This window comes from Anguilla anguilla, chromosome 4 (genome assembly GCF_013347855.1).
Source record: "Anguilla anguilla isolate fAngAng1 chromosome 4, fAngAng1.pri, whole genome shotgun sequence".
In the NCBI taxonomy this organism is placed as follows: domain Eukaryota; kingdom Metazoa; phylum Chordata; class Actinopteri; order Anguilliformes; family Anguillidae; genus Anguilla; species Anguilla anguilla.
In genome coordinates this window covers 818,275-839,437 of record NC_049204.1, presented here as the reverse complement: position 1 = coordinate 839,437, position 21,163 = coordinate 818,275, and the positions used below count along the sequence as shown (strand labels likewise).

The window sequence follows — 21,163 nt, the reverse complement described above, 5'->3', positions numbered from 1 at the left end:
AGGTTCGCTTTTCTGTGACTTTGCCTCGAACTGTAAATATAAAGTCATAAACATCTGGGGCGGCGTTGCTTAGAGACTGCAAAGAGACCTCGGAGGGAGCTTCACAGAGATGCTCTCCTGTGAAGCTTCATAAGCCACTTCACAGGAAGGATGCTCTCCTGTGAAGCTTCATAAGCGACTTCACAGGAAGGATGCTCTCCTGTGAAGCTTCATAAGCGACTTCACAGGAAGGACGCTCTCCTGTGAAGTTTCAGAAGCGACTTCACAGGAAGGATGCTCTCCTGTGAAGCTTCATAAGCGACTTCACAGGAAGGATGCTCTCCTGTGAAGCTTCATAAGCGACTTCACAGGAAGGACGCCTTGGCTACCTCAGCCCCGGTCCTTTCCGGATCTTTTTTCCTTTTTCGAAAGAAAGAAAGAAAGAAAGAGAAAGAAAAAGTTTTTAAAAATATCATCACGCCTCAAGCGAAATAATAAACACTCCGCACTTCTGCATCGCATCCAAACAATCCTGCTTGGGAAGATTTGTTCGGTTAGCCCGAGTACATTTATGCGAAATGCGTCTGGGGTACATGCACATTCATTTCATGTTGAATTTAATGTGGGAATTCAGTCTTGTTTATAAATGAAATAAATGTTGAATGATTTCGGTGCCGAATGCACTTCAGATGTTGTTTTATGAATGTTAAAAGGTTTTGTGAAATAGACACATTTCCCATGAAAGGTTATTAATCACTTTTTCATTTTTGTCACAACGCTCCCTCCTTTTCCTCATTTCTCTCTCCACAGCTCATGAAATTTCCCTTTTTAAACGGGGCTGTTGTTTCGCAATAAATCCTTGCAACACAAATAATTAGTTTATTTTTTTGTGAGGTGAAGGTTTTACAGCGTGATTAATTTGCCGTCTCTCGTGGCACGTGGCTTATGACTTCTTTTGTCTGACGTGTTTGTTTCTTGTCAAGAATTGGAAAGATGATTTAACATGTTGTCAGAAGGATTGTATATCTGAACATTAAGATTTTAAGAGAAAAGAAGCCAAAGAGCCTGTGCTGTAACCAAACTACAGAACAGTGTTTGTGAAAGTGCGTACGTGTATTAGTATTCCATTCAAAGGATATGTTTTTCTTTTCAGAAAGTTTGTAGAGGTACAGTAATAGGTTGACACATACTTTTTCACATTTAAAGTTTTTGGTTTTCCAGTAAATCTGGGGGGGAAAGGACATTGGGTCTTCTTCTTGGAAAAGAGCTGCGGTGTCTAATGCTGATAATGACACAGCAGAGCTCAAATATCTATTTCTGTTTTTAACATAACTGTGTGAAAAAAAGTGAAAAACATTTAATGCCGCATAAACATTTGCGTCATAGTATCAGTTGTAATTCCTGCTGTATTTTGAAGTTCGTGTCACCAGTCTCACACCATGACATGACACATCTCTATACTGTGAGCTGTGCAGTGCTGCTGTGCAGTGCTGAATTGGGGGGTCAGGTCTGTGTGTGTAAGGCCTCCTGGCTGTTTTGTGCTGAGTGGGGGGGGGGGGGGGGGGGGGGGGGGGGGGGGGGGGGGGGGGGGGGGGGGGGGGGGGGGGGGGGGGGGGGGGGGGGGGGGCTGGTCTGTGTGTGTAAGGCCTCCTGCCTGTTTCGTGCTGAATGGGGGGGTAAGGTGTGTGTGTGTGTGTGTGTGTGTGTAAGGCCTCCTGCCTGTTTCATGCTGAATGGGGGGGGGGGGGTTAGGCCTCCTGCCTGTTGCGTGCTGAATGGGGGGTCAGGTGTGTGTGTGTAAGGCCTCCTGCCTGTTTTGTGCTGAGTGGGGGGAGGGGGGGGGTCAGGTCTGTGTGTGTAAGGCCTCCTGCCTGTTGCGTGCTGAATGGGGGGTCAGGTGTGTGTGTGTAAGGCCTCCTGCCTGTTTTGTGCTGAGTGGGGGGGGGGGGTTAGGCCTCCTGCCTGTTGCATGCTGAATGGGGGGGGGGGGGTTAGGCCTCCTGCCTGCTCTCTCTGTTCTGCTTTCATTAGAAGCTAAGTGCGCGGTGTAATGTCATCTTTGCGCTGCCGTCTCTTCCCCCGGTCCTGCTCTCATCCGAGCGCGAGCGGAACGCCGTCCGTGACAGGTGTGAGAATCGCGCTTCTTTTCCGTCTTAATTACTTGGCTGTCTCCTGCGCGGCAGATGGGTGCTTCTGAGAAATTAATGATATTGCCTTCCACTTCCAGAATGTTCCGCTGTCGTTCTCACGCTGGCAGTACAGTAGTCTAAACTCGGCGTGGCTCAGAGCTGTCAGCCTCGTCTTCATTCCGCCCAGGCCTGCTGGACTGACAGCACCGAAGTTCTGTTTCAATAGAAGGTGCAAACTTCAGGTGCCGTAAGGAATTAAGTTTTGTGTGCGTGTGTGTGTGTGTGTGTGCGTGTGTGTGTGTGAGCACTTCAATGCTATAAAGAAGTAAAAAAACTGGTTTGGTGTTCACACAGATTTGTGAGGTAGTGAAGGTTTCCTTTTGATGCTGTTGGAGGTGAACACAATGTCTGCGTGTTCAGGAGTTTACACATCCCTGTCAGTCCAGCCCCGGGCTTGGAGTCTCTGTGAGCCCAGCGGGAGACACACAGCCGCTTTAACTCAGCCCCACGTTATTTACAGATGTGATGTGCCGTCTCGTGTGCAGTGAGTCTAGCTTTTTTCTGAATATAATGTACTGGCAGAAAAGAGGCCTCATTTTCAGCCGAGCAGATTTGAACCTTTTCAGCGAGGGTTCGGCTCGGCTGCAGCTTGTAGTGTAGATTTCAGGACTGTGTGTAGGATACCGAGTGACTCTGCCCTCTGTCTCTCTGTCTCTGTCCCTCTCTCTGTTACTCTCTCTCTGTCGTTCGCCCTACTGCTCTCTCTGTCCCTCTCTCTCTGTTGCTGTCTTTCCCACTCTCTCTGTCGCTCTCCCTCTCATTCTCTCTCTCCCGCTCTCCCGCTGTCTGTCCCTCTCTCTGTCTCTCTCCCGCTCGCTCTCTCTGCTGTAAAATGGTGGTGTAGAGGCCTAACGCTCTAAAGGAGAGTGAGACGCTGCACTGAAGACCTGTCAGAGAAAAGGACTTTTATTTACACTTCACAGCGTCTGAATCCATACCATTATGTGAAATCCACTGGCCGTCACACTCAGAGTGGGAGGGGTTAACCTCTGAACCCCCTGGTTGCCTTAATGACTTCCGTCTAACCTGTAGACTATAGCGACTATCGCCACATGAATTCTGTACTCTGTACTGTACTTAAGTGACTCTGTCCAGGTAAATGTAGAGGGTATACCTGTACATGTGAACATTATGGGGTTTGAGGTGTTTGTGTTCAGTATCCAGGTGTTGAGGTGTGTGTTCAGTACCCAGGTGTTGACGTGTGTGTGTTCAGTATCCAGGTGCTGACGTGTGTGTTCATTATCCAGGTGCTGAGGCGTGTGTGTGTTCAGTACCCAGGTGTTGACGTGTGTGTGTTCAGTATCCAGGTGCTGAGGCGTTTGTGTTCAGTACCCAGGTGCTGAGGTGTGTGTGTTCAGTACCCGGGTGTTGAGGTGTGTGTGTTCAGTACCCGGGTGTTGAGGTGTGTGTGTTCAGTACCCAGGTGCTGAGGTGTTTGTTTTCAGTACCCAGGTGTTGAGGTGTGTGTGTTCAGTACCCAGGTGCTGAGGTGTTTGTGTTCAGTACCCAGATGTTGAGGTGTTTGTGTTGAGTGCCCAGGTGTTGAGGTGTTTGTGTTCAGTACCCAGGTGTTGAGATGTGTGTGTTCAGTACCCAGGTGCTGAGGTGTTTGTGTTCAGTACCCAGATGTTGAGGTGTTTGTGTTGAGTGCCCAGGTGTTGAGGTGTTTGTGTTCAGTACCCAGATGTTGAGGTGTTTGTGTTGAGTGCCCAGGTGTTGAGGTGTTTGTGTTCAGTACCCAGGTGTTGAGATGTGTGGTTGCGTACCTGTGAGTGACCCTGTCCTGCCTGACTTTCAGACAGAGGTTTGCTGCAGAGGGGCGTCGCTGACAAGACCTTGGAGAAGGAGCCGGAACCCAACCTTCACGTCCTGGGCCTCCTCTTCCTCAGCAAGCGCATGAGCCACGCCTTCAACTTCATCCTGCTCTTCCAGTTGTGAGTCCCGTTTCCATGGTTTCTCATAAGCAGCCTGCTGCAGTCATCAGAGCTCCTGCCCTTCCATCCAGACGTGGTGTCCTATGGTGTGTGATGAGTATCGTTGTGATTGTTGTCGTGTCGTATGGTGTGTGATGAGTATCGTTGTGATTGTTGTCGTGTCGTATGGTGTGTGATGAGTATCGTTGTGATTGTTGTCGTGTCGTATGGTTTGTGATGAGTATCGTTGTGATTGCTGTCGTGTCGTATGGTTTGTGATGAGTATCGTTGTGATTGTTGTTGTGTCGTATGGTGTGTGATGAGCATCGTTGTGATTGTTGTCGTGTCGTATGGTGTGTGATGAGTATCGTTGTGATTGTTGTCGTGTCGTATGGTGTGTGATGAGTATCGTTGTGATTGTTGTCGTGTCGTATGGTGTGTGTTGAGTATCGTTGTGATTGTTGTCGTGTCGTATGGTGTGTGATGAGTATCGTTGTGATTGTTGTCGTGTCGTATGGTGTGTGTTGAGTATCGTTGTGATTGTTGTCGTGTCGTATGGTGTGTTGAGTGCTGTATTATTGTTAGGGGACTGGGCTTTTAGCAGGCGGTGGCTCTGCTGTTGTACTCTTGAGCGAAGTTACACATGCTGAACTGCTTCAGTAAATATCCATTTTATTTATATTTTCATTATTTTTGTGCCTCTTGGTAAGACAGGGTGCTGAAATATAATTTACCAGACCTCTGATAAATAGGCTGTATTTGTGTAAACTGGACAGGATTAAATGTGAATTCACTCAGCCTGTCCAGCGTTACTTTATCTTTCCTTTCCGTGGATGCCATAACCCAGGTGACTTGCATAGTGTGCACTTTCTCATATGATGATGTATTAGCTCGGGTGTGTATCACAGCACAGCGGAAGTGCCCCAGCTGGGATGTGAGCCTGCAACCTTCTTCCCAAACTGCTGTGCCATGGGGAGCTCACACAGTTACAGCACAACCTGTCTCCCTCTTTCTGTCTTCCTCTTTTCTCCTGTCTCCCTCTTTTCTCCTGTCTTCCTCTTTTCTCCTGTCTCCCTCTTTTCTCCTGTTTTCATCTTTTCTCCTGTTTTCCTCTTTGCATTTTTGAGTGTGATGAGCTGTGATTACTCAGTCACCCAGCAAACAAAAGCAAAAGAGAGAGGATGAGAGGAACAGCGTGGAGTCAGAGAGGACAGAATGAGGTGAAGGACAGCGCTGGGGGGTTGTGTTTCGGGAGGGAGGGGCTGATGATTGAGTATAGCCATAACTCACTCTGGGTGGGACAGCGGCCTGTCACCTTCTCAGGGCCCAGCCCGAGACCCACAATCCCCTGCTGCAGCGCTGAGCTCAGGGAGCCTCTGGAGCGAATGCTGCTGTGATGGGATAAGCAGTGTGTTTGGCGGGGGGGGGGGGGGGGGGTTTGACGCTCCCCCCCACCCCCTCCACCCCCCGTTGTGCGGTACTGAGCTCAGAGTAGTGTGTCAGTCTCGCTCACTGAGATGTATAGATTAGCCATGACCTGAACCAGCACAATGAGCCTGGCAGTGTTGTGCAGAATTTCATTAGCACAGATGTCTTGCTAACGAGGCTATGGGTTTGATTTGGGCCTAAACTTACCTTATCCATGCTGAACTCCTTACCAACTCTTTTACTGTCCGCTTGATTTCTGCGCAACCTGAGCTTTGAGTGCATACCCTGGTCTGCAGGTGAATGGGGTGCTTACAGGTGTAGGGGTATTAACAGGTGGAGGGGTATTAGCTGGTGGAGGGGGTATTAGCAGGTGGAAGGGTATTAGCAGGTGGAGGGGTAATAGCAGGTGAAGGGTATTAGCAGGTGGAGGGGTATTAGCTGGTGGAGGGGGTATTAGCAGATGGAGGGGTATTAGCAGGTGGAGGGTATTAGCAGGTGGAGGGGTATTAGCTGGTAGAGGGTATTAGCTGGTGGAGGAGGTATTAGCAGGTGGAGGGTGTTAGCAGGTAGAGGGTATTAGCAGGTGGAGGGGTATTAGCTGGTAGGGGGTATTAGCAGGTGGAGGGGGTATTAACAGGTGGAAGAGTGTTAGCTGGTAGAGGGTATTAGCTGGTGGAGAGGGTGTTAGCAGGTGGAGGGGGTATTAGCAGGTGGAGAGGTATTAGCTGGTAGAGGGCATTAGCAGGTAGAGGGTATTAGCAGGTGGAGGGGGTATTAGCAGGTGGAGAGGTATTAGCTGGTAGAGGGTATTAGCAGGTGGAGGGGGTATTAGCAGGTGGAGAGGTATTAGCAGGTGGAGGGGGTATTAGCAGGTGGAGGGGTATTAGTAGGTGGAGGGGGTATTAGCAGGTGGAGGGGGTATTAGCAGGTGGAGGGGTATTAGTAGGTGGAGGGGGCATTAGCAGGTGGAGGTGTATTAGCTGGTAGAGGGGGTATTAGCAGGTGGAGGGGTGTTGGCTGGCAGAGGGTATTAGCAGGTAGAGGGTATTAGCAGGTGGAGGGGTATTAGCTGGTAGAGGGTATTAGCTGGTGGAGGGGGTATTAGCAGGTGGAGAGGTATTAGCAGGTGGAGAGGTATTAGCAGGTGGAGGAGTGTCTTCAGGCTGTTGTCTAAGTGCCTATATTTCTGTTCTGCTCGGCCTGTTTAAGACTCAGGGAGCTTCCTCGATATTTTTGCCTCTTTAAAATTCCAGACTTTGCCCCGGAGCAAGAGGACATGCGATGGTGGAACTGGGACAAAGAGAGCGAGTAAAATATTTTAAAAACAAGTGGCACAGAGAAGAGGTATCTCCACCCCAAACATTGTTATTATTTATGTATAATTTATGACTTAAAAAAAAATAAAAAATTTTAGTGCCCCATTCAGCGTCAGGCTTGCTAGGAGCAAATGGCTGTGACATCTTAGAAATCAAGCACTGAAATAGTCGACTGTCAGATAGAAGAGCTGGAAATATAAATTAGAGACGTGTGCAGATGGACAGTGCGCTGTGCAGTTAGAGCGCTGTGCAGTTAGAGTGCTGTGCAGTTAGAGTGCTGTGCAGTTAGAGCGCTGTGCAGTTCGAGTGCTGTGCAGTTAGAGCGCTGTGCAGTTAGAGCGCTGTGCAGTTAGTGCTGTGTGCAGTCTGTCTCTCAGAGAGCTGGCTCTCCTGATAGCCGCTGCTTCTCCTGCCATTTCAGGTTTCCAGGTTGGCAGTGAAAGATTTCTGCCTTAATAAACACCAGCACCTCCCTCTCAACCCCCCATCCACCCCCATCATTGCTGTAAGAGACCTTCCTCCCCCCTCCCTCCCCCTCACTCCTCCTCTCTCCTGCCTCCCTCCCTACTGTGGTTTTTCATCACACGTCATCCTAGTAATGCTCATTTTTCATGGGCTTACTTCTCTGTCAGCTGCAGTTCCATTCGTCACCTGCCCCCTTTACACCAATAACAACTGCCAGAGCTCCACTGCAATTAGAGCTCCACTGCAGATAGAGCAGCACTGCAGGTAGAGCACCACTGCACTGCAGATAGAGCTCCACTGCACTGCAGATAGAGCAGCACTGCAGGTAGAGCTCCACTGCACTTCAGATAGAGCTCCACTGCAATTAGAGCAGCACTGCAGATAGAGCTCCACTGCAGATAGACCTCCACTGCAGATGGAGCTCCACTGCAGATAGAGCAGCACTGCAGATAGAGCTGTAGTGCAGATAGAGCTCCACTGCAGATAGAGCTCCACTGCAGATAGAGCAGGCCTGATCTCAACCCCATCCAGCACCTTTGGGATCAGTTGGAAAGCCAACTGTGAGTCAGCCCTAATCGCCCAATCAGTGCTCGACCTCATTAATGCTGTTCTGGCTGAATGGAAGCAAATCCCTGCAGCAGTGCTCCAATATCTAGTATAAAGCCTTCCCAGAAGAGTGGAGGATGATATACCAGCAAAGGGTGGACCAACTCCGTATTAATGCCCATAATTTTGGATGAGAGTTGGATGTCAGGTGTGCACATACTTTTAGTCATGTAGTGTAGCTGCAGCTCAAGCCTTCACACTGCCGTGCATTGACACATACATGCATGCTTGTGCACGCATGCATCCATGCACTGCTTGTGAGCGTCTGATTTCCCCTCATAAACACACAGGAAACGCTCGCGGCAGGAAGAGCCTCCAGCTCCGATGCCCTTATTTAGCGCTGGAGCCGGTCTGAGGGGAGCAGATCTGACCTTTCGTCTGTCTGTCATCTGTGTGTTTTATCTGTGAGATTAGGCAAGCACACACCCAGAGGACATGCATGTAACATCTGATTTGGGTCATGCTGCACAGGCTTTGCGCTTAATTTGCTGCCTTATTTAATGATTTACACCCTGCGGGACGCAGCTGTGTTTGCCCACAGCGCTCAGACTTTGATGTGGGGTGGGGGGGGGTAAGGGGGGCGCATTTCATTTGGTAAACTTGTTGTGCCCGCCAGTAAAACGGCATTGCTTCAGTTAAGGAAACAGCAGGCAGAGAACGAAGCCAGACAGTAACTGCGCTGTCTTTCTAGTTCATTTAAAAAAAGGGATTGTTTTATTCAAGGTTGTTTTGCTTGAGCGCGTTTCAGAAAGGGGTTCGGAGACGCCCGAGCGGGGGGAGTGGGTTGCGGTTCTCTGTGCGCCCCGGTCCAGGCCGCGGGAAGGGCACTTCTGCGGGAGGTGGCATTGCAGACTGGCACCCTGCCCCCTGCCGTTGGTGCGGTGCCAGGATGCGTCCCCTCTCCGAGCTGGCACTGCATCAGCGACGGGTCACCCGCTTAAGCTGTTAATTAAAGGTGCCCTGGCAGGAGCTGGGTAGCTCGCCACGCAGATCTATTCCCAGCAACAGCCCGAAGCCCCGGTTCTGTTCTGAGCATATGGCGCGGTGCTGTAGAACACGCTGGGCGGTCCGATCCAAGCCCTCCACGTTCGAGAGGGAAAAGGAAATCTCTGGCATCGGCCAGAGGAAGAATAAATTGCACTCGGTGGCTGTGGGGAGCGCAGAGTGGGTCATTAAAGCAGCAGAGTGGGCTCTCTGCACATTGTTAAATGCATTTAAGGCTTCACAAGTCTTTTCAGGGGAAATGTATTGTGAATAACTAAAGCCTCTGACAATATTCTACAAAAGGAACAAAAGATGAACTTTTTATAGAGTTGATGTTTGCCAGATTAACCTATGATTAAGAAGGAGAGCATAATATTTGAGTATCGGTGTTACATGCACTTTTAAATGGTAGCTTCACAGAATATTAAGATTCTGTCAATGCATTTTACAGTTAATCTTCAGAAACAAATAACAGATTATTGTTTTGATAAAAATAAATTATAAGAGAACTTTAAAGACCTCCATGTTAAGTTTTTTTCAAACTTCTATTATCCTGCATTGTTTTAAAATATTTTTGCTTTGCTGTGTCCTGAGATCTGTTGTAATCATTTTAAGAAAGGTAAAGCCCCCTGAAGGCTTAGTGCTGATTTACTGCACAGCTCTGTAAGCGGACCTCACTTTAAACAGTGACATTCCTGCAGATTACAGGCAGTATGACAGAATGATGTGAAAAAACAATATTCTGAAATCAGTTTTTTTTCTTCTTATAATTTGATTGTACATTTTGGTTCACTTGTTTCATTAAAACTTTTCTGGGATCAGCAGGAGTATCTTATTCTGTAAGTGTGCTGAAATATCCAGGCCTGCCTTCAGTCCCTTCGCATCACTGAAAAACGCTCATGTGGTCCCGTGAGGTTGTATTTAAATCCTTTTAAGGTGTAGATTAAGTGCATCTGATCTGGGACGTGTATATGATGTCAGTTGCAGGTGTTTATGCGATTGCTTGGACTTGAGCCTGTGCTGTAAAGCTTGTTATCAGCATTTAGACAGGCTTCAGTAACAGCCTGTGCTGTAAAGCAGGAAACCCAACATCACACTCGCATGTTTTATTTTACTCTCGGCAGTTGAAGGGTTAACTTGCCTGAGCGCCACCCCTCTGCAGTGGTACTGTACAGCCCCAGGGGATTCTGGGAAGCCTGGCAGGCGGATGACGCATGTCGGGCGGGGGGGGGGGGGTGATCCTAAAATGTCAGCGTGGCCAGCCCCGCTGGGCATGGGGGGGGCTGTCCGCAGCGTTTTAATAATGGCGCAAAGGTTAATGAAGGCGCGGGCTCAGGATATCAGAGCCCGCAGCCCCCCCCCCCCCCCCCCCCCCCCCCCCCAAGGGCGAGAGGGGGCATGGCCACGCGGGACCGCAGCGATAAGAGCGCTTTATTCACCCAGACAGCGCCCCCTGTGCTTCCCACGTAGAAACGGTATTTCTGTGCAAAATGTCACCCCTGCCACAATGAACAGTCCCCCCCTCCATGCCCCCCCCGGCCCACCTGTCCCCCCCCCCACACACACACACACACACGCACACACCCCCTCCTCGCGGAGCGACGGCCGCCCGGTCTGCTGCATTATGTACCGCGCGTCGCCGTTTATCAGCTGACTGCGCTCTCTACCAGCCGCTATTTATATCCCTCATCTGCATAATGATCTGCTTCCTTTACTTCTGCTTTTAAACAGGACCTCCTTCAGCCCAACCTGTTTCAGGACTTCACAGCTTCCTGCTCTTCCCACAGTAACCGAGCTATCGTTTGAGTCGCAAAGTTACTTTTTTGTTGCCATCATAAAAAATAAAATGCATGAGTAAGATTAGAAGACGAGGGTTTTGAAAGGACTGAAAGAAATTTTTCTTCTCTGCCAATGCAGCTTTGGCCTGTTTCATATATATATATATATATATATATAATTTATTTTTTAAAGTATGTCAACAAACACAAAAACAAGCTGAAAGGCCTTCAGAGGGATGATGTAAACACACAGTGTTTGGAGGACAGAAAACAGAACTTGTGAGCGGCTGTACTAATGGGTTCATAACGATCTGCAGTGGTATTGTTGGTGGCGATCCGCGGCGCTAATGTTAGCGGCGGTAATGTTAGCAGCGGTATTGTTAGCAGCGGTATTGTTAGCGGCGGTAATGTTAGCAGCGGTGGTAATGTTAGCGGCAGTAATGTTAGCAGCGGTAATGTTAGCGGCGGTAATGTTAGCAGCGGTGGTAATGTTAGCGGCGGTAATGTTAGCAGCGGTGGTAATGTTAGCAGAGGTAATGTTAGCGGCAGTTATGTTAGAGGCGGTATTGTTAGCGGCGGTAATGTTAGCAGCGGAGGTAATGTTAGCGGCGGTAATGTTAGCAGAGGTATTGTTAGCAGAGGTATTGTTAGCAGAGGTATTGTTAGCGGCGGTAATGTTAGCAGCAGTAATGTTAGCGGTTCTGCGCTGGAGAAGCAGCCTCTTGGCTGATGGAATTCTCCTTGTTATCAGCATTTAGACAGGCTTCAGTAACACCTCCCGGGTCGATAACCTCTTCATTGTGCTGGAGAGGCTTAGGGCTGGATCAATGGCGCACTGTCACAATCACCTCTCCCTCTCCAGTCCTGCGCGGCTCGCGGCGGACCCGCTAATATCGCCCTGTCATCCGCGCCCGCACCCGCCGATCCCTCACGGAGATTAATGCCGATCCTCTCGCCCATAAACCCTCCCCCTTTGCCCCCGGGGTTCATGGGATAGCGATCTCCACGCCGTTTCCCTGTCTTAACCCTGTTGGCTTTGACTTCTCTTCCTCGATGATTAAAATTCAGCAGCAACAGCAGCATCAGCAAAAACATTACATTGATTATTTAGTTTTAAAAAAAGGTACAAAATGAATACTGTGTTCGTGGCTGAGCTGTTTGAAAATGTCACTTTTGTTGCTGTGTTCAGTCATTTTGTGTGAAGGAACAGCAGAGGGCCAAAAGTGTTCTTTGTCTCCAGTTCCTGAACACAAATCAGTCCTAATGATTTTGTTTGTTCTGTAGATCTGATCTTATTTGTGGCTCTGTGCTGAATGTTAGCGTGCTCGTTCAGTCGGCAGCTGAGCAGTCGCTGACACAGATGTGAGCAGTAGAGGATGCTAATTGCTCTAATGGCAGAGAATGCTAATTGCTGTAACAGTAGCGGTTGCTAATTGCTCTTATGCTGGAGGATGGTAATTGTTGTATGGAAGGGAAGGCTGACTGGTAAGACGTCTCTCTCTGTCCTTGCAGCATCTCCATCGGGATCAGCTACGCTCTGGCGGGCAGTGAGGCCTACGCAGAACTTCTGCAGGTCAGGTATGTTAGCGTCTGAAACAGCCGTGTGGTGACATCACTGCAGCTCGGCCATGTTGGTGGAGAGAGGGAGAGCAGTGATGACATCACTACAGCTTGGCCATGTTGGTGGAGAGTGGGCCAGCTGTGATGACATCACTACAGCTTGGCCATGTTGGTGGAGAGTGGGCCAGCTGTGATGACATCACTGCAGCTCGGCCATGTTGGTGGAGTGTGGGTGATCAGTGATGACATCACTGCAGCTCGGGCATGTTGGTGGAGAGTGGGAGGGCAGTTCAGCCTGAATGATGGGATTGATGACTGCAGGGTGAATGGGAGGGGTTACCCGAGGAGACGGGAGGACTCAAATCTGCATCAGTTTCTGCGGGTCAACAAAACAGCAAATGTCACTTAACAGGGCTTTTGACCGACACTGTTTGATCAAACTAGCAGGGAGACTGTATTCTCTGGAACGTAGCCATGCAAAAACCACAGAGATAATGTGTTTTTCAGGAGAGTCTGTCACAAGCCTGTCACAAATTACAGAAACAAGCAGCCCAACAAATAAATGATCAATGTTGCTGCTGTTGTGATCATCAGCAACAGGTACAGTGTTCTCAATTTCCTGATTTATGCAACCAGAATGAGTGGTTCTTTGCATTTTACAAAATCAGTATAAAAGATATCAGTACCACCCTTGCACTGAACTCAAGGACATGGAGTGGTCTAAAACCACATGTAAATATGAAATGTATCCGCAGCCTCACATGATGGGTATTTTCGTGGCAGAGTTTTCATGTTCTTATGCCTACAACTCTGTGTTTCATCACAGGTCCATGTTTGTGTTCATTCCATACGATACCCAAAAACAGTACACACATCTAACTCACACTTTAAGACATTTGTCCAAGCACTTTTGCTGTAAGCAATCCCGCAAAATAATCAGTAGAATTTCACACCGTGTTGAATTGGCGTGGGCGTTTCAGTCTGAGGTGTGTTTGTTCTTTTTGCCGAGATCGATGGCTTGTTTTACATGGTGTTGTGCACCCAAACATGAATTAGAAGTTAACTGTGCAAGATGGTCTCCCTCACAAAGTCCAGCTGCTTAAAAGCTGTCACTCTGCACATTCAGGACGGGCGGGAATGAGTTTAGGGCAGTTTGTAGTCTTCATGCCTTCGCACTGAAACAAGAAAATTAGCTCAATTAACCAAATAACATCTGTGTATGGCCACATAACTACCGACTGCACATTCTCCATGAGTCACGCCCATGTGAGTCCTCCTTACACACGTGCGTCAGGTCAGCCGTGTCATTGTCAGGACTCCTTACACACGTGCGTCAGGTCAGCCGTGTCATTGTGAGGACTCCTTACACACGTGCGTCAGGTCAGCCGTGTCATTGTGAGGACTCCTTACACACGTGCGTCAGGTCAGCCGTGTCATTGTGAGGACTTCTTACACACGTGCGTCAGGTCAGCCGTGTCATTGTGAGGACTTCTTACACACGTGCGTCAGGTCAGCCATGTCATTGTGAGGACTTCTTACACACGTGCGTCAGGTCAGCCGTGTCATTGTGAGGACTCCTTACACACGTGCGTCAGGTCAGCCGTGTCATTGTGAGGACTTCTTACACACGTGCGTCAGGTCAGCCGTGTCATTGTGAGGACTTCTTACACACGTGCGTCAGGTCAGCCGTGTCATTGTGAGGACTTCTTACACACGTGCGTCAGGTCAGCCGTGTCATTGTGAGGACTCCTTACACACGTGCATCAGGTCAGCCGTGTCATTGTGAGGACCTCTTACACACGTGCGTCAGGTCAGCCGTGTCATTGTGAGGACTCCTTACACACATGCGTCAGGTCAGCCGTGTCATTGTGAGGACTCCTTACACACGTGCGTCAGGTCGGCCGTGTCATTGTGAGGACTCCTTACACACGTGCGTCAGGTCAACCGTGTCATTGTGAGGACCTTCGGCTGTGTGTCTGAGCAGTTTCACGCCTCCCAGCCATTCCTCTGCTTCGTATCTACCCAGCAGACACGCTGTCTGCTTTGTATCTACCCAGCAGACACGCTCTCTGCTTCATATCTACCCAGCAGACACGCTCTCTGCTTGCGTGTCAGCTGTTGCGTTTACTTGCCGGTCTGTAAATTTTGTGTTTTCTCAGCTTCAGAGCGGAGTGGGTCAGGTTCTCAGCTTCAGAGCGGAGTGGGTCAGGTTCTTAGCTTCAGAGCGGAGTGGGTCAGGTTTTCAGCTTCAGAGCGGAGTGGGTCAGGTTTTCAGCTTCAGAGCGGAGTGGGTCAGGTTCTCAGCTGAAGAAAGTGCTTTTCTCTGCGTTTAATATTCTGTTCTTCATAAACTGCCCTGTCGACCGGAGATTATTAAATGGGAAGTGGTAACTAAGGCTTGTATAAACACACTGGTAATTTACTGTATAAATATTTAAGGTGGCAGGAGTGTGTTTGGGATGGGTTACTCTGGGACTACGGGTGCAGTGGAGAGGGCTTTCTGTGAGAGCGTTTTGCTGTGCAGATCCACCCCTGTGGAGTCATTACTGACCAGACTGAAGTTAGGCAGACGGCTGCAATTAATATTTCATGATCAAGTAATATAGAGAAAGAATAACATAATGGTGCAATAGACCCTACAGGCACAATTTCCAAAACAACAGGGTATACAGATTTATATATATAATTCTTAATATAATCTGTTTTAGAAATATGAATAGTAAAGTTCATGTTTTATTTAGCATAAAACATAATTGAAAGAGAATATGCAGCATCTTTGTGCAGATCTGGAAAGGGCTTTCTCTGTATAACACCTGCAAATTCACTCATTACGTTCCTATAGGTTTGGTGAACTGGTGACTCTTCTTTCCGAGCAGTGACATACAGCATAAGTTCTGCCCTTACCTTTCTAAAGCACAGGACAGGAGTGCTCTTTGATGTGTTGGAGTGCTGCTGTGGGATTCATCCAAAACACTCTTCATATTTATTGCTTTCATATTTTTCCTGTTCATAAATAATTTTCTTTTGATGGTGATATACAGGAGGTTGTTGTTGTAAAATGTTTTTCTTCTGAAGTGACTTTAGTTTCATATCACAAATAACAAACACCACCATCATTACTGGTCCAAACCAGACAGTGTTTCTGTGATCTGGCAGCGAGCTGGAAAAGAACAAATGTACTTCATGTCCAATTCTGTAATTAAAGGTGCCCTCAAAGAGATTACAGATGGACACAAATTTTGAACATCATACCCTTTTCATTTTGAAATGTCTATCATTGTTCTGCAGTAAAAAAATAAAAAACCCAGAACGAAAAGGAAAAATTGATGAAACAGACTATAATATTCACTCCAAAAGGAACAGGTATGTTGCTGTAACTAGGTTACTGTAAGCCTGTCATTACATTAGGCCTGTTTGAATGCATCTGCGCCATCAGAGGGAGTCACAGTGCAGCCACCACAGTTAATCACAGTGCAGCCACCACAGAGAGTCAGTGTAGCCACCACAGAGAGTCAGTGCAGCCACCACAGAGAGTCACAGTGCAGCCACCACAGGGAGTCATGGTGTAGATTTGGGTCAACTCTAACAAAGCCAGCTGCATGCTGGAATGCACACTACCTGCTGTATATTTCTGCAGTGTAAAAGCCTGCAGCAGTGGCATATTCTCTCATCCATCTTTACTAACGTGACTCAAGTCATTATTTATTTATCTGTGCGTGTGTCTGTGTGTGCGTGCGTACATGTGCGATGGGTGTGTGTGTGTGTGTGTGTGCATGCATACGAGTGTGATGGGTATGTGTGTGTGGGTGTGTGTGTGCATGTACGTGTGTGGGTGTGTGTGTGCATGCATACGAGTGTGATGGGTATGTGTGTGTGTCTGTGTGTGCGTGTGGGTGCGTGTGTGCATGTGGGTGTGTGGGGGTGGGAGTTACTTCCTTGTCAGAAGCAGTGCTGGGAGACTCTCTATACGTCCCTTATACTCATTAGTATGCCTTTAATAGACTGTGTTCATCTGTGTTTTTTTTAGCGCTCTCTCATAAGAAGTGGCGTTAAGCTTTTCTCTGGCTAAATATTATCAGTTGGATTGGCTGCACCCACGTTTAGTGTGGATAATGGATCTCAGGAGCTTTACGTGGGGCCCTGCTTCTCCTGTGCCCTTGAGTCCTCTCTTACTTGTAGTGCAGCTCGTTCCCATTTTAATTAAGGCCTCCCTGCTTCTCTATAAAGACGCACACGCTGGTGACAAATTCTGCCCGATGAATAATTCACCGTTATTGGCAGAGCAGATCCATTTGCTCAGTGCTCTGTGTAAGTAATGCGCCTAATCAAGCGCTTTACTGCTTCCTGGCTGTGCACTCTCAGAGGCTTTCTGTCAGTGAGACATATCTGTGAGTGTGTACATGTATTACCTGTGTGTGTGTGTGTGTGTACATGTGTTACCTGTGTGAGTGTGTGTACATGTATTACCTGTGTGTGTGTGTGTGTACATGTGTTACCTGTGAGTGTGTGTACATGTATTACCTATGTGTGTGTGTGTACATGTGTTACCTGTGAGTGTGTGTGTGCGTGTGTATATGTATTACCTGTGTGTGTGTGTGTGAGTGTGTACATGTATTACCTGTGTGTGTGTGTGTGTGTACATGTGTTACCTGTGTGTGTGTGTGTACATGTGTTACCTGTGAGTGTGTGTGTGCGTGTGTACATGTATTACCTGTGTGTGTGTGTGTGTGCGCGTGCGTGTGTACATGTATTACCTATGTGTGTGTGTACATGTATTACCTGTGTGTGTGTGTGTGTGTGTGTGTGTGTGTGTGTGTACATGTATTACCTGTGTGTGTGTGTGTACATGTGTTACCTGTGTGTGTGTGTGTACATGTATTACCTGTGTGTGTGTGTGTGTACATGTGTCACCTGTGTGTGTGTGTGTGTGTGTGTACATGTGTTACCTGTGAGTGTGTGTACATGTATTACCTATGTGTGTGTGTGTACATGTATTACCTGTGTGTGTGTGTGTGTGTGTGTGTGTACATGTGTTACCTGTGAGTGTGTACATGTATTACCTGTGTGTGTGTGTGTACATGTATTACCCGTGTGTGTGTGTGTGTACATGTGTTACCTGTGTGTGTGTGTGTACATGTGTTACCTATGTGTGTGTGTGTACATGTGTTACCTGTGTGTGTGTGTGTGTACATGTGTTACCTGTGAATGTGTGTACATGTATTACCTGTGAATGTGTGTACATGTATTACCTGTGTGTGTGTGTGTACATGTGTTACCTGTGAGTGTGTGTGTACATGTGTTACCTGTGAGTGTGTGTACATGTTACCTATGTGTGTGTACATGTATTACCTGTGAGTGTGTGTACATGTATTACCTGTGAGTGTGTACATGTATTACCTGTGTGTGTGTTACCTGTGAGTGTGTGTACATGTATTACCTGTGAGTGTGTGTGTGTACATGTATTACCTGTGAGTGTGTGTACATGTATTACCTGTGAGTGTGTGTGTGTGTGTGTGTACATGTATTACCTGTGAGTGTGTGTACATGTATTACCTGTGTGTGTGTGTACATGTATTACCTGTGAGTGTGTGTACATGTATTACCTGTGAGTGTGTGTGTGTGTGTGTGTGTACATGTATTACCTGTGAGTGTGTGTACATGTATTACCTGTGAGTGTGTGTACATGTATTACCTGTGAGTGTGTGTGTGTGTGTGTGTGTGTACATGTATTACCTGTGAGTGTGTGTACATGTATTACCTGTGAGTGTGTGTACATGTATTACCTGTGAGTGTGTGTGTGTGTGTGTGTGTGTACATGTATTACCTGTGAGTGTGTGTACATGTATTACCTGTGAGTGTGTGTGTGTGTGTGTGTGTACATGTATTACCTGTGTGTGTGTGTACATGTATTACCTGTGAGTGTGTGTACATGTATTACCTGTGGGTGTGTGTGTGTGTGTGTGTACATGTATTACCTGTGAGTGTGTGTGTGTGTGTGTGTGTGTACATGTATTACCTGTGTGTGTGTTACCTGTGAGTGTGTGTACATGTATTACCTGTGTTTGTGTGTGTGTGTACATGTGTTACCTGTGAGTGTGTGTACATGTATTACCTATGTGTTTGTGTGTACATGTGTTACCTGTGAGTGTGTGTACATATCTTACCTGTGAGTGTGTACATGTATTACCTGTGAGTGTGTGTACATGTATTACCTGTGTGTGTGTTACCTGTGAGTGTGTGTACATGTATTACCTGTGAGTGTGTGTTACCTGTGAGTGTGTGTACATGTATTACCTGTGAGTGTGTGTTACCTGTGAGTGTGTGTACATGTATTACCTGTGAGTGTGTGTACATGTATTACCTGTGTGTGTGTTACCTGTGAGTGTGTGTACATGTATTACCTGTGAGTGTGTGTTACCTGTGAGTGTGTGTACATGTATTACCTGTGTGTGTGTGTGTGTGTGTGCATGTGTTACCCGTGTGTGTGTGTGTGTATACATGTATTACCTGTGTGTGTACATGTGTTACCTGTGTGTGTGTGTGTGTGTGCATGTGTTACCCGTGTGTGTGTGTGCATGTATTACCTGCGTAGTGTCTCTGTTCCTGCTGGCCTGTGTCCAGCTGACTGATGGATTCTGTTCCAGTGTTTCCTGCAGAGAGCCCGAAGGCCCGATCCTGAATAATTGACACGCACACGCGTGTCGCCTGACTGGATTATCGTATTTAAGCGTGTCTTCCTGTGTGCATGTGCTGAGGCGGTCTTCATCATTTTGAGTCGCTGGAAGGGCTTTTTAAAGTACTCATAGTTTTTAAGCAGAAGGCACTGTTTCAGAGTGATGCCAAGTGCCTTACCGTTTTTTGTACACTTTGATTTTCTTTTCCCCTCCAAAATAGAATTATTTTGTTTTTCAAAATGCTGTTTGAAACTTCAAACAAACAGCCTGGAAATGTAACATTTATTTGCTGTAGAAGACGAGCACATTTTTTATTATTAATTGTGTGTGTGTGTGTGCGTGAGCTTGTGTGTGTGTGTGTGTGTGTGTGTGTGTGTGTTTTGGGGACTGGTGGGGGGGGTGGGGGGGGGGCAGTCGTGACAGATAAACGCGAGCTGTCAGCACTCCCATCTGGAGCCGACTCCACTCATCACAGGACCTCTCTCTCTCTCTCTCTCTCTCTTCCTCTCCTGCTTCCGCCATCGTGCGTCACCTCCCTCCCACCCCCACCCCCCCACCCCCGAAAAACCCCCCAGAAACACGGGGCAATTCCGCCCCCCCCCGCGCGCTCATTAGCGCTCGGGCTATCAATGCCAGTGCACTCTAATGACATTATAAAGGATTTTAAAATGCAAAGACGAGGTCATCGATTGGCTGTCTCCCCGCTGTCCCCACACCGCCCTGTGGGCCGCCGGTTGCCCAGGCGATGCGTGGGAAATGAGGGGCGTTGGCGGGGAGGCTTGGCATAAATATCAGGCGGCGGAATCGATGGGCTCTGGAAGCTGAGACGTTGAGTGAAATGTTTCTGTGGGACGGAGGGAGGATTCGACACAGATAGAGTCTGTAGAGTCCCGCCCACCCCTGGAGCCCGAGCCAGCGGGAGCGCTCCTGAAGCTAATGATGAGGTCATCGATTAATCCAGAGCGGTTTTGGGCTAAAAAAAGATGCTAAAAAACAGAGGACCTCTTTCCTGGGATCCTAGGGTGGTGGGGGGTGGGGGTCGGGGTGGTGGATGCCCTGCCAAGACTCTCATGGTCCTTGAAAATCCTGCAAAATCTTTTCATCCTGGAAAGTCGTGGAAGAGTCATGAAATATTTGACAAGTCCGGGAAAATTGCATTAAAAAAAACAACAGAAGAAACTTCATAGCAAGCTGCATACACCCCTTTCTTACCAACTTGTGTGATGTCACTTCCTCTCAAGGCCCTCTACCTTTGTGTCCCGGCAGCTCTGATTGGACAGCTCGGAGGTTTGTTCTTCACTCCTCATCCATCACTGGAGAGTTAGGCGTGTCCCTTTGTAGAAGCAGAGCACTGTGATGCGTGTGGGGATGCGTTTCAAAATGTAGTTCTGCTTCACAGAAGGGCCGGCTATTGCCCTGAGTATTAGTCCTCGGGAGTCAAACGTTTACCCTTAAAATGTCAGTGAAGAATGTGTGAGTGTGGGTCCTGGCCCTCTCCCTGCAGCGTGAGGGTTTTATTAAACATTCTGCCAGCGCTGCCGTAGTTTCAGCTTGGCTGTCACCATAGTGCTCCGTACCTACGGCTGTGAGCCTCAGCTAAAGCCCAGAACAGCCACAGCAGCCGTACAGCCGCCTCATACCAGACCACAGACGTTTAGAAGCCATTATACGTTCGACTGTTTTTCTGTGCTAGTGACGCAGAGGCAATAGCAGACGAACGTTTGGTGTGACGCGTGCTAACGGTTCGATTAAAGCTCTCTGCGTGCCCGGGTCGGAAAGTGGAGGTGGCCTTCAGTTCCACCTTCAGAAAAGCTGTCATAGTAAACGTCAGCTATTTTTAAATGTATCAGATTCAATTGAATTAATCTTCTCTCGTTAAATGAACCGGCTTTATTTAACACATCGGCCATATTGAAAGCATAATATAGCCTTTGAATCAAATTAGCTGGCGAGCAATTTTCTATGGATGCTGGAGTGTGAAATAAATGGAAAATAAAGACGCGCGTTCTGCAAACAAACTGGTGGGTTCAGCTTTTCAGCCCAGTAATATGTGGCAGCTCGACTCTAGTGTTGATTTAATGTGACCCCCCCCCCTCCCACTCTTCATCTCAGTTTGTGCCTCCCCTCCCCTTTTGTCTCCCCCTCTAATTGCATTTATCCCGCTGGAAAGGTAATTTATTTTGTTACACTTCAGTGAGTATTTAAGCGCAACGTTAGCCGCGGCTGCCGGCTGCAGAGGGTCCGCCTTCGCTTCATTAAGAGCGCGTTATT

General features: G+C 47.9%; 1 protein-coding gene across 3 annotated transcripts in view; it reads left to right on the top strand.

Annotated features, from left to right (window-relative positions):
* The window catches only part of si:ch211-51h4.2, a 117,938-nt gene that overhangs the window by 19,924 nt on the left and 76,851 nt on the right, over positions 1-21,163 (top strand). For all 3 annotated transcript variants that reach the window (XM_035412320.1, XM_035412319.1, XM_035412322.1), the window contains 2 exons: positions 3,967-4,102; positions 12,171-12,236. In XM_035412320.1, coding sequence (XP_035268211.1) covers positions 3,967-4,102; positions 12,171-12,236 — 202 coding nt within the window. The remainder of the gene's footprint in view (positions 1-3,966; positions 4,103-12,170; positions 12,237-21,163) is intronic.